The sequence below is a fragment of the Panthera leo genome, chromosome A3 (assembly GCF_018350215.1).
Source record: "Panthera leo isolate Ple1 chromosome A3, P.leo_Ple1_pat1.1, whole genome shotgun sequence".
Classification (NCBI taxonomy): domain Eukaryota; kingdom Metazoa; phylum Chordata; class Mammalia; order Carnivora; family Felidae; genus Panthera; species Panthera leo.
This window is the reverse complement of record NC_056681.1, coordinates 18,082,213-18,099,202: the sequence shown is the minus strand read 5'-3', so window position 1 is coordinate 18,099,202 and position 16,990 is coordinate 18,082,213. Positions and strand designations below refer to the sequence as shown.

The window sequence follows — 16,990 nt, the reverse complement described above, 5'->3', positions numbered from 1 at the left end:
CTCACACACACTCACATACACACAGATACATGCACACACACTCTCACATACATACACTCCCACACATTCTCACATACACACTCACACACAGTCACATACATATACACTCACACATACACACATTCACACACACGCACACACTCTCATATACACACACTCACATATACACACACACACACATACTCAAACACTCTCACATACATACACACACTCTCACATACCTACACACTCACACACACTCTCATATGTATATATATATACACTCACATGCACACACTCTCACACTCATACTCTCACATACATATATGCACTCACATGCAGTCTTACATACATATACACACTCTCACATACCTACACACTCATATACACATGCACACGCACTTTCACATACACACTCTCATATACATACAGTCACACACACACTCAAATACACACACGCTCTCAACATGCTTTCACATTCGCACTCACACACCCACATTCTCACATACATACACCCACACTCACACACACACTCATATAAGCAACGCAAAGGAGAATGGGGAAGGATAAGAAAGAGATCTGAGAACAAACAGACAAATGACTACCATAAGGCTCAATAAATATTTGTTGAATCAGTGAATCATCTGGATGAGCCTAGATTATGGGGAGTTTAAAAGCATACCGCTGCACTTCACAGGTTGTCTGTAAAAGCACTTGGGCATCGGAGGCACCGAGGTGGATCTCTGAGCCATTCATCAAGGCTCTTGGGCTCCTAGCGGACGGAGGTCCTGAGCAGGCTGGCTTACACTGGTTATAACAGCATGTCCGTCTGGCCCTTGTGGCCATGCTCCCCCTTCACAAAGTCTCTCACTTCCATGGTGAAGCAGCCCCTTTCCTAACGGTGTTTGAATCCCAGACTCTTCTCCCTCAGAGCTATCTTACCCTTGGTGACAGAGAAATCATCCCTAGGCTCAGCTCTGAACTGGTCACCTCCGTGATAGAGAAGTTTCAGTAGCCCTCTCTTGTCTATAGAACCAAGTCTGGCTTTCTAAGTCTGATCGTAAACCACCAATGATCTAGCTAGCTCCAGCCTTACTGTCCGCTATTCCCGTGATGTAGCCTCAGCTCCCCTCAGCCTCAGCTGCACACACCCTCTGCTTCCAGCTGCGACATTTTGGCTTGTGCTTTTCTAACCAGAGGCCCATTTTCCCTCTTTAATTTTAAATTCTTCCCATGCTTGAAGTTTGGTTCACATCACATCTTGCATTCCTGATGGAAGAAGAGATTTTTTCCCCGTCCTCTGAATCCCTGCAGCATTTTATCTGAACATATGACACTTACCACTTTCCGTTTGCCCTGGAATTATTGATGTGCATAGCTTATCTTCCTGCTCAGGTTTTAAAGGGTAGAGACCATGGCACTTTTAGCTTTATGGTTCCCAGAGCATCTGGCACACAGCAGGCGCTTCTAAATTTGTGGCGCATAAATGGCTATACCTTCAGATGAATGAATGAATGGACAAACAGACACACATACAAATGAATTAATGGGTGAATGAACAAGATGGGCAGCTGTCCTGGGACCCCACAGAGTAGGCTACTCCAGCCAGCCTGAAAGAGGATGCGATTTTAGACGGATCATCAACTTGGGTTATGCTAATTGCATCTGGACATGTTCTGGGAGGGCCACTTTGTGGGGGAGCATCTGGGGGACAGCCATCCATCTTGAGCCTGCTGTAACTGGCCCCAGAGCCCAGCCGCCCAGCCCCATGAAGACTCTCACATCAATGTAGTTGGCGTTGATGTAGTCGGAATGCGGGTCTCCATCCAGCACCAGCAGCCTCACTCGGGAATGGTCATCTGCAGAGAGAGAGAGAGAGAGAGAGAGCAGAAAACAAGGGGGTGGGTGGTAAGAGGCCTGCCGGTGAGGGGCCAGCACTACCCTCCTGAAGAGCTGCCATGTATCAGCAATAGGGGCATCATACTGCTTTCTTACTCTCTCATTTGACCTCTGGTCCCACCTGCAGTTATTATACCCATTTACAGATGAGGCAGTTGAGGCTCAGGGAGATCACTGTGCCTTAAAAAGCACTGCGTGCACCTTCTCTTTGTTTCCGCCTGTCCTTCTGGTTCTGTCATTACCTATCTGGGTGAGTCACCTGTTCCTTTAAGTCTTAGTGATTTTGTCATTAATAGGGAGGTAGAAATACCTTCTTCATAGGACAGTGCAAGAGAGATCAAAACACTCAGGAAGTGAGAAGTGTTGGATCCGGACTAACATGCTCCGCTTTCCTGCTTTGCTGAAAAATGGCAACTTTACCTATTTTCCACATGTGCACAAATGCTGTTCTTTTGCCTCTTGGGGTATTGGTGCAAGTAGATTGTTGGCCACATACTGTTACCAATACAATCATTCAAGTGAAGATGGCTTACATCATTATAAAAGAGATCATCAATAACCAAAAGTCATGTTACAGAGAAAAAATACCCTTTCAAACCCAATCCAGGCATAAACAAGATTTGCAAGGTTTAGTCAATGGCATGCTTACTTCAAATAACATCAAATAAAAACTATGAAAAAACCCCTTGTACGGAAGAATCAGGCTAATCCCTTACAATTAACTAAAGTGCACTCCGCCATGCTAAGAGACACACAAAAACGAAACACCCTGGTTGGGTCTGGTTGGAGGAGGGGCTCAGCTTGCTGTCCAGGTGACTGTGTGCCCACCACTGTAAGTCACTGCATCCACGGTCCAGTCTAGGCCAGGGCTAGGGTTCCCAGCAAGTGGGCTGGAGTGCTCCCCACAAGCGTCCCCGGGGTCAGGCAGTGGGGTCAGCTTGTCCTGCTAAGACTCATGAAGCACTTCGCAGTTTCCATGCACATCTACTGCTACTAACCGGAAGCCCCTGAGAACAGGGACACTACTGCTCTGTTCCCTGTTCCATCCTCTGTGCCTTCTCGTGAGGCAGGAGCTCCACAAATCCTTGGTGAGCATACGAGTGGATCACTTCATGATCCTGTGAGATAAGCAGTGTAGCCCTCACTACAAATGAGGAAACTGAGGCTCACGACAACTGACTAGCCACATGGTCCATGGACGGTGGAACTTGAGCGTGGGGTTCTCCTAACTCTGAGCTCAGACACTCCTGCTTCCAAAGAGGAGGTCTAAGCAGGGTTTTGGAAACTGCTTCAAGCGCACATGGCAGAGAGAATTAATGCCAGAGAAGGGGTCACCTGGTGATGGAAGAGCTGACAGGGCAAATAGAGGCGGTGGTAACTCAGAGATCGGCACCAGCAAGGAGACACTGCCTTCCTAGGGATGGCGGCACGGAGAGGGGAGGTGAGGTTATCCGAGCTGGGGGCTACAGCCCCACCATGGAAGCTAGAGCCCGTGGGCCTCTCTTGGTGGGGGAGGGAGCTGGAGAAAAAGAGGAGCCTCACTCGCTGCTATAGGAGGTGTCTGCGATTGGGACAGAGAAGAAGTACTCCGGCTCCTTCCTTTCCCTGCCTTCCAGTCTCTCACCAGTGCACGGCCTTGGTCAAACCCAGCTGGAGGCCAGCTGGCAAAGAGACTGAGAAATGAAGCCTTCAGGGGTTGAACAGGAGAAGGCAAGGAATGGGTCCTAGGATGGACAAACAGGCCCGGGAATGGACAGGACACTACTTCATATCCATTAATTAAATAATTAAAAATTATTCATTGAGCATGTGTCATTTGCCAGGCACTATGATAGACACAGAGATATACCAGATGCCACTTTTCTTACTCATCATGGGCAAGAGTTTCGGTGGAAGCAGCTAGAGGAAACAGGGGGGGAGGTCTAACTCATCCCTTTGCTGGGGGGAGTGGGGTGTGAAGTGCACCTTTAAGGAGTTCATGCAGGTATCAGACTATACACACGTGATCTCACTCAATCCTTAATTCCTCAACGTAGCTCTGTAGATTACTACAGTAAGGCCATAATGATATGGTATTTTTTTCCTTCCCACTTCACGGATGAAGAAACAGGGGCTCAAAGAGGTTAAGTAAGTTGCCAACGTTATACAGCCCGTGAGTGGCAAAGCTGGGATTCTAGCTCAGGTCCCCCTCACCCTGAATCCCAGCTCCACCCACACAAGGTGCTGTCCCTGGACTTCTGCTTCTGAAGTCTGTGCAAATGGCCGGTCCCAGCTCCTTCAGCATTCTAGCCCCTGGAAGTGGGGCTTCCAGGGGGACCCCCTGCTCTGGCAAGGACTCAGGAAAGGCCCAGCACCCGAGTCCCAGATGGGGCTGGTAACCCCTGTTACCAGTGGTTACAGAAACTGTAAGCCTTGGGGCGCCCGGGTGGCTCAGTCAGTTAAGCATCTGACTTCAGCTCAGGTCATGATCTCACAATTTGTGAGTTTGAACCTCACATTGGGCTTGCTGCTGTCAGCACAGAGCCTGCTTTGGCTCATCTGTCCCTCCCACCCCACCTCTCTGCCCCTCCCCCACTGGTTCTCTCTCTTCCTCTCTAAACAAACAGACAGGACAGACAAACAAACTTAAAAAGAAACTGTAAGCCCTAAAAAAGTAAAAACGCACATTGTGTTTTCACTCATTGGTCTCACTAATTGACTTATTGATTCAAACATCTCCTTTATTTATTGAGTTATGACTGCCCCTGGGGTCTATAGCACTGGAAACAGAAATTCTGGTTTAAAATGTTGAGAAGAATTTTCTTAACCTAAAATGAAACTTAAAATCTGAAGGCAAAAACTATTTAAAAAATCAAAAAGAAACAAAATTTAAGTTAAATATTCTCAAAGGTGAAAGGGGCCTCTACGCACCAGATGACGGTATTTGTCAATTTCTTCTCTTCATTCACTCACGAAGAACCTACTACGTACAGGCTGGCTGGCCTAAGGGAGTGCCACCAAAGTGATACACATGCTTAAGAAATCTGTCAGTGTGGTTTGGGAAGCAGACTGTACACAGAAGTAGAGCTTCAAAGTCTAGAAAGTGGAGACAGGAGGGCTTTGTGAAGTACTATGTGAATTAAAAGTGGGTAAGGCTTGGGGTGCCTGGGCGGCTCAGCCGGCTGAGTGTCTGAGTCTTAAGTTCAGCTCAGGTCATGATCTCACGGTTATCCAACTATAACATCTGGCTCTATGCTGACAGTACAGAGCCTGCTTGGGATTCTCTCTCCCTCTCTGCCCCTCCCCCGCTCATGCACGTGCACACACACACACACTCTCTCTCTCTCTCTCTCTCTCTCTCTCTCTCAGATTAAAAAAGAGAAGTGGTCAAGCCTTGACCAGTGGACAATGAGAAAGAATCTTTTCATCAGAGGGAACAGCAAGAGTGAAGGCAGTACTCTTGAAAAAGCAAGCACTCAGGGAACCTGAAAACCGCTTCCTGTCTTGTGGACACAGTGTGAGGGGACTAGCAACAGGAGAAGAGAGAGAGGAGGCAGGCAGGGGTTAGGTTACAGAGGGCTCTCCATGCCATATAAAGGTACTCAGACACAAGTACCCATGCTGGGCTCTGCAAGGCATCCAAATACAGGGTAGCTCTATTTTCTGAGTCTACAAAAGGCCATTTTATTATGAAAGGACAAAAATTCGTTCCCGCGTGTGCTAACCTGTGGTAAGTGGGATACACTGATGATGTGAGGTATGGAGCTGAGGGTCAGATCTGGGTTCACATCTTAGCCCTACCACTTAGTAAGTCAATTGATCTCTCTTAGCTTGGGTTCCTTAGCAAAGTAGAATCAATACTGTATAGCTCATGGAGTGCTGGGAGGATTACATGAGAAAATGCAGGCATGAAACGTGTGACAGAATGAAGAGAATGAAAAGACAAGCCATGGACTGGGAGAAAATATTTGCAGAAGACATATCAGATAAAGGATTCGTATCCACAATATACAAAGAACTCTCAAATTCAACAACAAGAAAATAACGCGTTAAAAGTTGGGCAAAAGATCTGAACAGACACCCCAGCAAAAAAGATACACAGATGGCAAGCAGGTGTATCAGAAGTGTTCAACATCATACGTCATTAGGGAATTTCAAATGAAAACCATAATGAGATACCTCTACACGCCTACTACGATGGCCCAAATCCAGAACACGGACAACATCAAATGCTGGTGAGGATGCGGAGCAACAGGAACTCTTGTTCATTCATGGCGGGAATGCAAAATGGTACAGCCACTTTGGGAGACAGTTTGGCAGTTTCTTTCAAAACTAAAAATATTCTTATCATATGAGATCCCAGCAATTGCTGTCTCTGGTAGTCACCCAAATGAGTTGAAAACTTATGTCCACACAAAAACCTGCACACAAATGTTTATAGCAGCTTTACTCACAACTGCCAAAACTTAGAAAACAACCAAGATGTCCTTCAATATATAAATGGGTAAACAAATGTAGTATATCCATAGAGTGGAATATCATTCAGTGATATTTAGAGATAAATTATCAAGCCATGAGAAGACATGGAGGAAACTTAAATGCATACCGCTAAGTGAAACAAACCAGTCTGAAAAGGCTTCAGACTGTGTGATTCCAACTCTGGGACGTTCCAGTATGGACACAGGAAAAAGATCAGTGGTTGTCAGGGACTAGGTTGGGGGATGAACAGGTGGAGCACAGGGGAGTTTTAGGGCAGTGAAACTATTCTGTACGATACTGTGATCAATACCTGTCATTGTACATTTTCAAAATCCCTTTGAACTACATAACACAAAGAATAGACTCTAATGTAAACTGCGGGCTTTAGCCAATAATAATGGCTCATCAATTGTAACACATGTATCACACTCATGCACAGTGTTAATAATAGGGGAACCTGAATGTAAGTGGGAGGGAGGCAGTATATGGGAATTCTTGTATGTTCTGCTCCCTTCCTCTGAAACCTAAGACTGCTCTAAAAAAAACAGTGCTAGGACAGTGCCTGGTATGAAGCAGATGATTAATAAACAAACGGTGGCTCTGGGCTGGATGTGAGGCAGGCTGTGAGCAGAGGGCTGAGATGCTTAGAAATGTAGTGTTCCCATTTGCCCTTCGGTACCAAATGAAAATTCATCTTCTGTGGAGGCAAGGAACTACTGCATGTACACTTTAAAGGGCAGAATTCAGCCATAGGCTCCCCAGAAAGGGACTGCAAGGGGTAGCAGTGTCCTCATGGTTTATTTATTCCTTCTGGGAGATGCTAATATTATTCTGCATCCCCTTCTCCTTCTAACTTTATATAATTAGAAGGATAAAAAATTGTGTTTATCCACAGGCACATGGAGAAAGATGGGGCAGCGGGCGATGGGAAGGAGTTTATACAAGGTAATTTACAGGCAGCCCAGAATGTTCATTATGCTCTATCTACATTTCGCAAGCCTGAGAAACAGCTAATTTGGTACTCCTCGTTTGATATTCCAGACAAGGAGAGGAGTTGAGAAGAGTCATACAGAGGAGAAGCAGACCCCTCCGTGGTGAGGTGAGCAGAGGCTGGCCCCACCTGGTTCTCAGCTGAGGTGGGAGATGGGCAAGGATGCGCAAGGATGGGCTTGTGGGGAGAAGACAACGGGTGGCAGCCAGAGAAGGGGAGACATAACTGCAATGACTCTATAGAGATCCAAAGAGCTCCCTCGAACACAACGCCAGCGGAACAGAAACACTGTCCCTCTGGAATCAATCTGTTCCTTGTCATTTTAAGACAAAGACCAGTGGTATGCTGCTAAATGTTTAACAAACAGCTCTCTGGAGGGAAAAAAAGACCCTGATTGGTACAGTCTTCTGATTTCTGTGGTATAAATACTCCCACCACGACTAATTTCAAGCTACTAACATGGCATCAACTAGCTCACAAGATTCCTGAAAATTTAACAATCTGTTCTTGCAAGCTGGTATGAATCCGCTCAGGGCACCACTAACAAGGAACAAAGCCTTACCAGAGCCCATGCTGCTTTGCATGATCTGATGTTTTGGGACCCACTTCCCAGTCCAGCCTCAAGTCTCCCTCTCTAAACGCTAAACTGATAACTATGCTCTCTTTTCTGTTGCTCAAATGCCAATGTCTACTCTGACCACAGGGCCTTTGCACATGTAAAGGAACACCCCGAACCTACCTCCATAAGTCTGGGAACATCTCATTCTTCAGGTCTCAGCGCAGTGTTCCTTACTCAGGAAGTTTCCTATGATCTCTTTACTCCAGACTCTGAGAGCTCCCTGTACTTATCTTCAGAGCTCTTAGAACAGCTGTATTTCTGTGACGACCTGATTAACCTGTGGCTCCCCTCTTCACATCCTATTTAGGGAAGGGCACCCTATTTACTGAAGTCGTCTACAGTGTGTGGCACCCAGCAGGTACTCAATAATTATTATAATTGTGTCTAAGAGGCTGGGAACCAGAAAGGGGCAGGGCCCCTTACTCAAAAGCCATTCAGCTGACTTTAGGTAACCTGGCCTCCGGTGCAAGGCTCTTTCCTCTGCACAGAACTGGCAGAGTGTGCCTGGATCCTGGGCTCAAATTTCCGCCTCTCCCAGAGCTGACCCTTTAACCCACCCGCAGATCCATTCTGCCCTGTGCCCAGATTGGCGGCCAGCCCTGCCTTCTGCAGGAGAGACTAAGGGAGCAGGTAGACTCTGGGGGCAGGCAGGAGCTCTGTCACAGACCAACCATATCACCTGGGGCATGTTCCTTACCTTCCCTGAGCCTCCATTTATCCAACTATAACATCAAAATCAAATCTTCCTTTGTAGATATATTGCAAGGATTAAAAGAGGTAAGATATGAAAGCACCTGGGGTGTTGTAAGAAATCAAAAACAAATATGTAAATTCGGTTTAATTATTATTCTAGATCAGCGGTCCTCAAAATGTAGTCTCTTGACCAACAGCTTCAGCAATGCCTGGGAGCTTGTTAGAAATGCAAATTCTTGAGTCCCAGCCCAGACCTGCTGAGCCAGAAACTGCAGTGTGGGGCCCAGAAATACATAGTTTAACAAGCCCCCTAGGAGATGCTGATGCACCCTCACGTCTGGGTGTGCAGATCGGTGTCCAATTATGTAGCATCGAAGTGCCCTGGTTATTCACTTCAATCTGTCTTGGGAAAGACCAAATGATCTTACTGGAATTGGGCCCTGAGACTGGAGACCCAGCCTGTGTTGAGTGGTGAGGCAGAGGAACTTACCCATGTGCAATGAGTAGGATGTTTCTTCCAGGTACTATTTTAGAAGCTTATGGAGGCTCGGCCGCTTGATTCTCATAGTAACCCTGTGAAGTCTCTCTAAATATCACCACCCCACTTGATGGATGAGAAACTCAAGGCTCCAAGAAGTTTAACAACTCAGGAGAAGGTGTAGGATCGAGAGATTTCTCATAGAGTGGTGGGATCCCTACTCCTCCTGGAACCCCAAGACCCACTGCCCCTATCTACGCCTTCCATCTCAGTTCCAGTCCCAACACTGCCCATCCCACTGTGTTGCCACACCCACCCCACAGGAGAGGGCTATTTCCTCCTGCATGCAGCTCTCACTCTGCAGACAAATTACAACCTCTCTTCCCCTCCTCCCCCACCAAAAGTAACCCAACAAATGGGTCTTCTTGAGTAGAATCCACTTAAAGAGAGAATCGCTTGAGAGAGGTGGGGCTGGGGAGAGAATATCACTTGGATATATGATGTTCTTTCTTCCTGTCTTCCGGGCACTGAGGAAGGTAAAGAAAAGGTGTAATTTTTCAGAGAAAAGAGATTTGGCTCATTACGATGAACTGCGGAGCTGAAAAATCATTTCCTAGAAGGATTGGAAATGTTAATGCCATCATCTTGCACGAGTGGGTAGGGAGGAGGGAGACAATTCTGCTGAGACTGCCTGGGTACCTCATTGAAGCTAAAGGTCTGCACATTCAATCTTGATTGAATTACCATTATCAAGAGAGAGGGTGGCTGGGGAAGGGGAGGGAAACAGCCCGACGGTCTCCATACCTCCTTGTTCTGCCCATTCCGCGCTGGCTGGGTTGGGCGGCTCCCCTCTGCAGGGCCCTAGATGGAGCCTTTGGCAGGCAGAGGGGTCAGGCCTGGCAGGGCAGAGCGCCTGGAGAAGTCACAGGCACAGTGGCCTACCTGATGCACTTACTGCTTCATCCTAAGCAGGCTGTCCAGCCTTCACCCAGTCAATGAGGGAACTCTCTGGAGGGAAGGGGGAGGGTTTCTCATTCAGGTTCCTTTGGAAGCAGAAGCTGAGACAAGGATTCGAGCGCAAGTAGCTGGTATGGGAGGTGACGCTGGGAAGGGGAACGGGAAGGACATGGAGAAAGGAAGGCATCTGGTAAGGGATGTGTCTTTAAGCAAGCTGCCACCGCAGATAGCTGTGGCTCTGCCCTGCTGGAAGCTCCAGTGAGTCTTTCCGTCTGAGGGGACAGCGGCCAGTGCGGGAGCACCCGCTCCCTGTCAGTGGCTCGGGGCTGCTCCTGGGGATGGTTCGCGTCCCAGCACTTCTGGCCTGCCCTGCAAGCCGGCAGAGGGGGCTCCAGCGGCCAGAACAAGTCCTGTGATGAACAAGGGCACTGATGACTTCTGCCCTAGCACCCATTTGTGGGACCCAGGCAAGGGCCACCGTCAGAGACTTGCAAAGGAGAAGAGGGGGCCAAGAGTTGGGAGCACTGAAAAAGGCACCCATTTTGTGATCCCAGTGCTGTCTCCCCAGGAATCAGCAGAGAAAAGCCTCTGGGTTTATTCTGAATCTGGGTTCCTCCCTGGAAGTGAGAATGGCCTCTCTGAATTGCTCATCTCAGCCTGCCTTTTTTCTGAGGTCAGAGCCCTTAGCATGTCCCATCTGCCCCCCACCACCTGCACCAAGAACATGATGTATTTTGATGCAGAAGGACTCCTTGCCAGGGACCATGTGGGACCCTGACAGCACGAGACCAGAGTGCTGGCTGTGGCTGTCCTGTACACTTGCTGTGTGACCTGGGCAGGGACTCTATATCTCTGGACCGCCGCTCCTTGCCTGTGAATTCAAAGAGGCTGGACTAAGTCTCAGCGGGGTTTAAAAGTCTCTGTATACCACATTTAGATTTGGTTTTCATTCATCTTAATTTGCCCTCTGTGCATGGAGAAACTGAGGGGCAGAGAGATGAAATGACCTCGCTGAAGGTCACATGCAGAAGGCCAAGGGCTGAACTGAGAGCAGAACCCCACCTCTGCCTGGAGCCATGTCCAATATTCCAGTACATGGGGGCCCAGCGGATGAGGTCTGCAGATTCCCTTATTCTCTGGCTTTGGGTTGGGTGTGGTCAAAGGCAAAGCACCTGCAGAAGACCGGATGAGCAGAGAACTCCATCAAGGTGCTCATTTCCTCAGCCCTGCTTGCTGGGGTCACCTGGGGCTGGCTGCAATGCCCCTGAGGGCCACGCCTCCGGCCAGGTCCTCTCTCTTTCTGGGGGTCCTGGCAGCTTCTCCTTGAGAGTATTTAGCCTCAAGCACTGCACTGTTCCTTGCCATCTCCTTAGAACTAGCTCCCACCTTTATACAAACAACACTTGATTAAATTCTGTTCAAATCATCCTACTTGAGGGTCCCGTCTGTTTCCTGGTGGGACCCTGATGGATCCCAGAAGGGGAGCCTCATTTGATGACATTGGCAACCCCTGAGCTCACTTCCTATCCTCAGTGTAACTTCTTTCCAGCAGTCCAGGAAGCCCCCACCAGAACTTCTGCATGGGAATGCTTTGGTATTCTAGAAATTTCCCCTTGTCCACAGTCTCTGCCCAGAGCTGCTTGAGAGCAAAGAATTCTTTGTTCTGTTTCCCCATTCATTTCCTTCCCTTTCGCTTCCTTGCCACTTTCACCCCTTGGAAGCCCCACTGTCTCTGTTACTAAATTCTGAACAGCCTCATTTGGAAGAAAGGGCTTATTTAGCCAGGGATTCTCTTCCATTGTTTCATTTGCAGGCGGTGCCCTCCCTCCTTCTCTCCCCCCTTTAATCTTTTCTGTCCTCTTGGCCTGGGCCTTTGTCCTCCACTCCAGCCTCCCGGAGCTCTGGGTTCCTTAAGATGCTAATCACACCCAGTTTTCTTCTTGTGCCAAGAATATTTCTATTTATCAAACCACGGCAGACTTTGCCTTAGGGAGGGACACATACAAGGGCAGGAACACTTCCTGTTCCTCCGGGCTGTTTCTCTTTTTACCTTTCTCGTTTCAATTCCAGGAGTCTTTCTTTGCTCGGTTCCCCAGTATGTCTTCCAGGGCTTTTGAACGCACTGGTTGCCTGATACTGTCTCCTTTTGTACTGAGCGTAGACCCACTCCGGCCACAGTATACTGTAGAATTACTGACCCTTGAGATTCAGGCTTGTTCCAGCCCGTCAAGGTGGTATCGTTAGGTGTCTGAATTCCCTCTGCCTCCTCTCGGTTTGCCCAGAAGCAGATGTGAGAAGAGGGTTCCAGGGCACATAGTTTATAAAGGAGCAGGGGCAGCAGTGAGGAAGGGACAGTGAGATGGCCGAGGAGGTAGCCCCCATAAGGGGGAGTTTTCAAGCTTGTTCCTGTAGTGGACAGCTGCTGCCCAGTCCCTGTGGGGTCTGGAAAAGGTGGAGAACACAGCCTCCATGGGATGGTGAGGAGCTGGGCTACTTCACCGGCCAGGGAGAGACTGCCTTGTGCACGGAGAGTCCTGCCCCAGCTTTGCAGCAAGCCCTCAGGTGAAGAAAGGCAGACAGGGCAGCACGAGGGGGAACCGAGTGAGGCATCCAGGGCACACACCTCAAGGGGGCGCTCGCTCTCAGGGTCCTGCAGCCGAGGGTGGCATCTCCTTGAATGTTGCACTGTGGGTGCCTCGCCTGCTCACCCTAGTCTTGGTCCAGGATGCCAGACTGCCTGCTGGTGAGGCTGTGGGGTGTGGGTGGGACACGTGCTGATAGCATCTTCTGCACCCCCAGTGGTGGAATTTAATCCCTTTCATTGTTTTTCCTTGCTACCTGGAATCCTGCGTCCAAGGTACAGCTCTCACAGAGGACAGGGCTGTTCTCTTTCTGCCCCTTCCTGTGTCCCGTGTCTCTGCCCCCACCCAGGCTCAGGACCGTCTTCCTTACCAGCATATCACCATGCCCCACGTTGTCCTATTCCAGTCTTTCTCCCTCCAACCTTGCTGCGTATTTTCTATTTTACTTGAGAAGCCAGAAGGGAGAGGGCCATGGCTCAAGCCCTTTGGGGTTTTGCAGAGTGTCTGCTTGCCAACATTAAGTTCCTATTTACTAAGTTCCAGTCATATGCCAGGTTTGGGGACACAGAAGTATAAGACAGTCATCCACCTGCTGTCACACAGCATCTATTTTTCAGTGAGGAAAACAGCCAGTCAACGGACAGTCATCCAAATGCCTCTCAAATCACAGTGATGATAAGACATGCATTGTGCTCAAGGAGTGAATAATGAATAATGAGGTTTTGACCAAATGTGAAGGGTCAGAAGAATTCCCTGAGGAAGTGGTGACCAAGTAGGATCTGAAGAATAAGTAGAACTTAGCAGAGCAAAGAGAGGAGGGAAGGGCACTTTGACAGAACAGAATGTGCAAAGACCCTATGGCATGAATGAGCACAGAAAGCTCAAGGGACTGAATGAAGTATGGCTTAGCTGAGGAAACTGTGATGGAGAACACACAGTATGGAGTGGGAGTGGAGAGGTGGTTGAGGGCCTTTGGGTAGGAAGTGCTTAGAATGGAAGGAAAGAGGGGCGCCTGGGTGGCTCAGTCGGTTAAGCATCCGACTTCGGCTCAGGTCATGATCTCACAGCTCATCAGTTTGAGCCCCCTGTTGGGCTCTGTGCTCACAGCTCAGAGCCTGGAGCCTGTTTCAGATTCTGTGTCTCCCTCTCTCTCTGCCCCTCCCCTGCTTACACTCTGTCTCTCAAAAAATAAATGTTACATTTAAAAAAATGCCAAGTGGAAAAAAATTAGAAATGAAGGAGAGGCAGTTGAAGGGTTTTCAGTAGGAAAATGACAGGATCCAATTCACATTTTGAGGAGGTCCTGCTGGCTTCTGTCAGATACCAGATAGGTGGAAGGTGGGGGTCAGATTAGATGTGCATCATCAGGAAGAAGGCTTGGGCAGAGTTCAGTTGAGAGAGGACAATGGCACAGCCAAGGTACTGGGTGCTGAGGATGAGGAGGGAAGTCTGGAAGATACACAGCTTGGCTCAGCTTCTCATCCTTGGCCCCCACAGGCTTTCGCCTGGATGCCTGGCCCAGTCTGGATATTCTTGCCTCTCAGGGAGGCAGGGTCTGTCTCTTCACTATGTTCTAGTCATTTATCTTTTCTTGTCTGCACAACACCTTGGGAGGAAGACATTGTTGTATCCATTTTACAGAGAGAAGACTAAGGTTTGGCATGGTCACCTAAGGTTTCACAGCCTATAATTTAGTGAACCCTACATAAACTCACAGTCTCATAGGGGGAACAGACAAGGGACCAGGTATTTTAGGACACGGTTTGCACGGTGTTGAAGCAGAGGATGGTCAGAGTGAGAAGCTACGTGTGCCTGGAACGGGACCCTGGGAGCAGAGATTGAGGGCCCAGCACAGGGCTGGCTCAGAGGAAGCTCACACATCACAGGTCTTAATAATACATTTCCTGATTGTTTGAGCATCTCTTTCCAACACTTCACTTGCAAGAAATCTTCCTGCCTGCATTACTATCTTCCAAGAGACAAATTATAAGTGTTTTCTGATTAGTTCTACCATTCATAGCCCATTCCTAAATCAGCACAGGAAACAGCTAAGCTAAAACTTCTGCCTCTTTCTTCCTTTGCAAGCTGCCTGTATCTTATGCCTTCTTCCTCCAAGTTTTTTTCTTAGGCAATGTCTAGACAGTTAAACAAAACAAAACACTGAACTATGCTAGAAATAATTTGTTATTCAGGGTCCTTTTTTCCCCTCCTTTTTTTTTTTTTTTTTTGGCTAGGCTGGGTTATCCTGAGAGTTGAGACCAGAAATGCTATACACACAATTGGTGAGATGTTAAAAGATTCAGGTTGACTACATCATGGCAGACAAAGGCTGTTAGAGACTCTTGTTCTAGTCAGACCATGTGGTCAACATTTTGTATGAGGTAACTTTGTCCTCTCTGTATTTATGTTGCTTTGAAGGCTGCACAGACTGATATCTGGCAGGGATAATACTGTGTGTGACCTGTGCATGGTGTGAAGGTCCATTACAATATCTCCCTCCCTCACCTTCTAGCACTGAATATTAGGCACAGTCACATACAAGTACTGTCACTGTTCTTGTTCAGGCCTCATCATCCTTTGCTGGGACCACTGCAGTAGCCTCTCGACTGGTCCCTCTGCCTCCAGTCTCTCCTAGTCAGATCCACCCTCCCAATCAGCTACCCTGATGATCTTTCCAAAATGGACATCTGATCATGCCCATCCCCCACCAACCTGGCTTACTCCATGTCCCCAGATGGGTATTCGGTGATTTCCGGTTAAAAGAAGGTGGAATAACTTATCTATGCTGCTCATCAGTGACCCTGAGAAACTAACTCTATGGCTAAGAGTAATGGTGCTAGGCACCGTGAAAGGGTTTATGTAACTTTTTAAAACAACCCTATCTTTATTATTTTTACCATCTCAAAGGTGAAGAAACCGAAGCTTCGAGAGGTGAGGTAATGTGTTCAGGGCACCACAGCTGGGGTAGAAGCCCAGGCAGTCTGACTCCAGGGGGGCTCTAACTGCTCTGCACCACTGCCTTCATCAAACTATGCATCAGACGTGATTATAGAAATGTTAAAGCTCATTGTTGAGCAAAAGGCAAAGACCTTGCATGCCTCCCTACCTCTGCACAAAACATGCTCTCTTGCAGGCTCAGTGCCACTAAGGGTTTTGGCCCACACGGGCCCTGCTTGGCAGGTGCTCACCTTATAACACCTGCAGCCCTAGAAGTGGGGTCTGGCCGAAGTCATGATGCCTCAAACCGTGCTTCCTGTGTGACCAGAGTAGCCTGGGGCCCCTTTGGGCCCCGAGCTGGCTGCTCCCCAAACCCTGAGGGCACTTACAGGATATGATGTTTCCGTATCGATTCTTATTGCGGTTTTCATCCTCTTTGGCTGTGTCCCATGAAGCTGTCTGCCCCTCTGGCAAGGCCTAAAAGAGAAGGAGAGAGTGGTTGGAATGGCCTGCAATAAGGACTTTACCCATGTGCTGCTGAGCCAGGCGGAGAAAGAGACCCACTGGGATGGGTGACTCAGTATAAAGGGTTCTGTGTTCTCAGATGTGACCTGGAGGGAACACAGACTTGGCCCCTCCATGGACTTAATCACATGTTCATTGACTCAAATGCCATTGATGTCTTGTGTGTGTCGTGGGCCCAAATCTGGCCCAGCAGGGGAGTCATTTGTTCATTAACCCATTTGTTCATTCGACAGATTTATTGAGTCCCTAATATGCATCTGGCACTGTTCTAGGTACTCAGGATACAGAGAAATAGACAAAGTCCCCCCTCAAGCTTCCAGTCAACTGGAAGACATCACAAATGAAAGAGCAAACATATGGGATTTTAGATACTGGAAAGAGGCAAGAAAAGAAAAAAAGCAGGGAAAAGGACAGTGATGGAAGATGTAAATGTCTTCAGATGATACAGTCTTGGAAGGCTTCTCTGAGAAGGTAACAGGTAACTAACTTCTTAATGATGCAAAAAATCCAGTCGTGCCAAAAGCAGAATGTGTCTTCCAGGCAGAGGGAATAGCAGGTGCAAAGGTGGTAACAAATGACCATATTCAAGGATGAGGCAGGGAGGGTGGTGATGGAAGCAACTGGACAGGCTGGGACAGTTCAGGTTATATAAGGCATTGTGGTCACCAGTAATGAGGTGGGTATTACTCTAAGTACGATGGGAAGACCACTGAGAGATGTGAGTAGTGCAGTTGGCTGATCTGATTTATGTTTTACAAAGCATGCTCTGGCTCACATATGGGATACAGGCTCTAGGAGGCTGGGGGAGGAAGCAGGGAGATCAGTTAGGAAGTTGTTGCAATAGTCCAGGTAAGAGATGATGGTACCTTGGA

At 48.2% G+C, this 16,990-nt stretch overlaps 1 protein-coding gene across 3 annotated transcripts in view; it reads right to left on the bottom strand.

Moving 5' to 3' along the window:
* PTPRT (protein tyrosine phosphatase receptor type T) overlaps positions 1-16,990 on the bottom strand; it is an 800,956-nt gene that overhangs the window by 59,704 nt on the left and 724,262 nt on the right. For all 3 annotated transcript variants that reach the window (XM_042930943.1, XM_042930944.1, XM_042930945.1), the window contains 2 exons: positions 15,983-16,070; positions 1,762-1,838 (listed from right to left, as the gene is read on the bottom strand). In XM_042930943.1, coding sequence (XP_042786877.1) covers positions 1,762-1,838; positions 15,983-16,070 — 165 coding nt within the window. The remainder of the gene's footprint in view (positions 1-1,761; positions 1,839-15,982; positions 16,071-16,990) is intronic.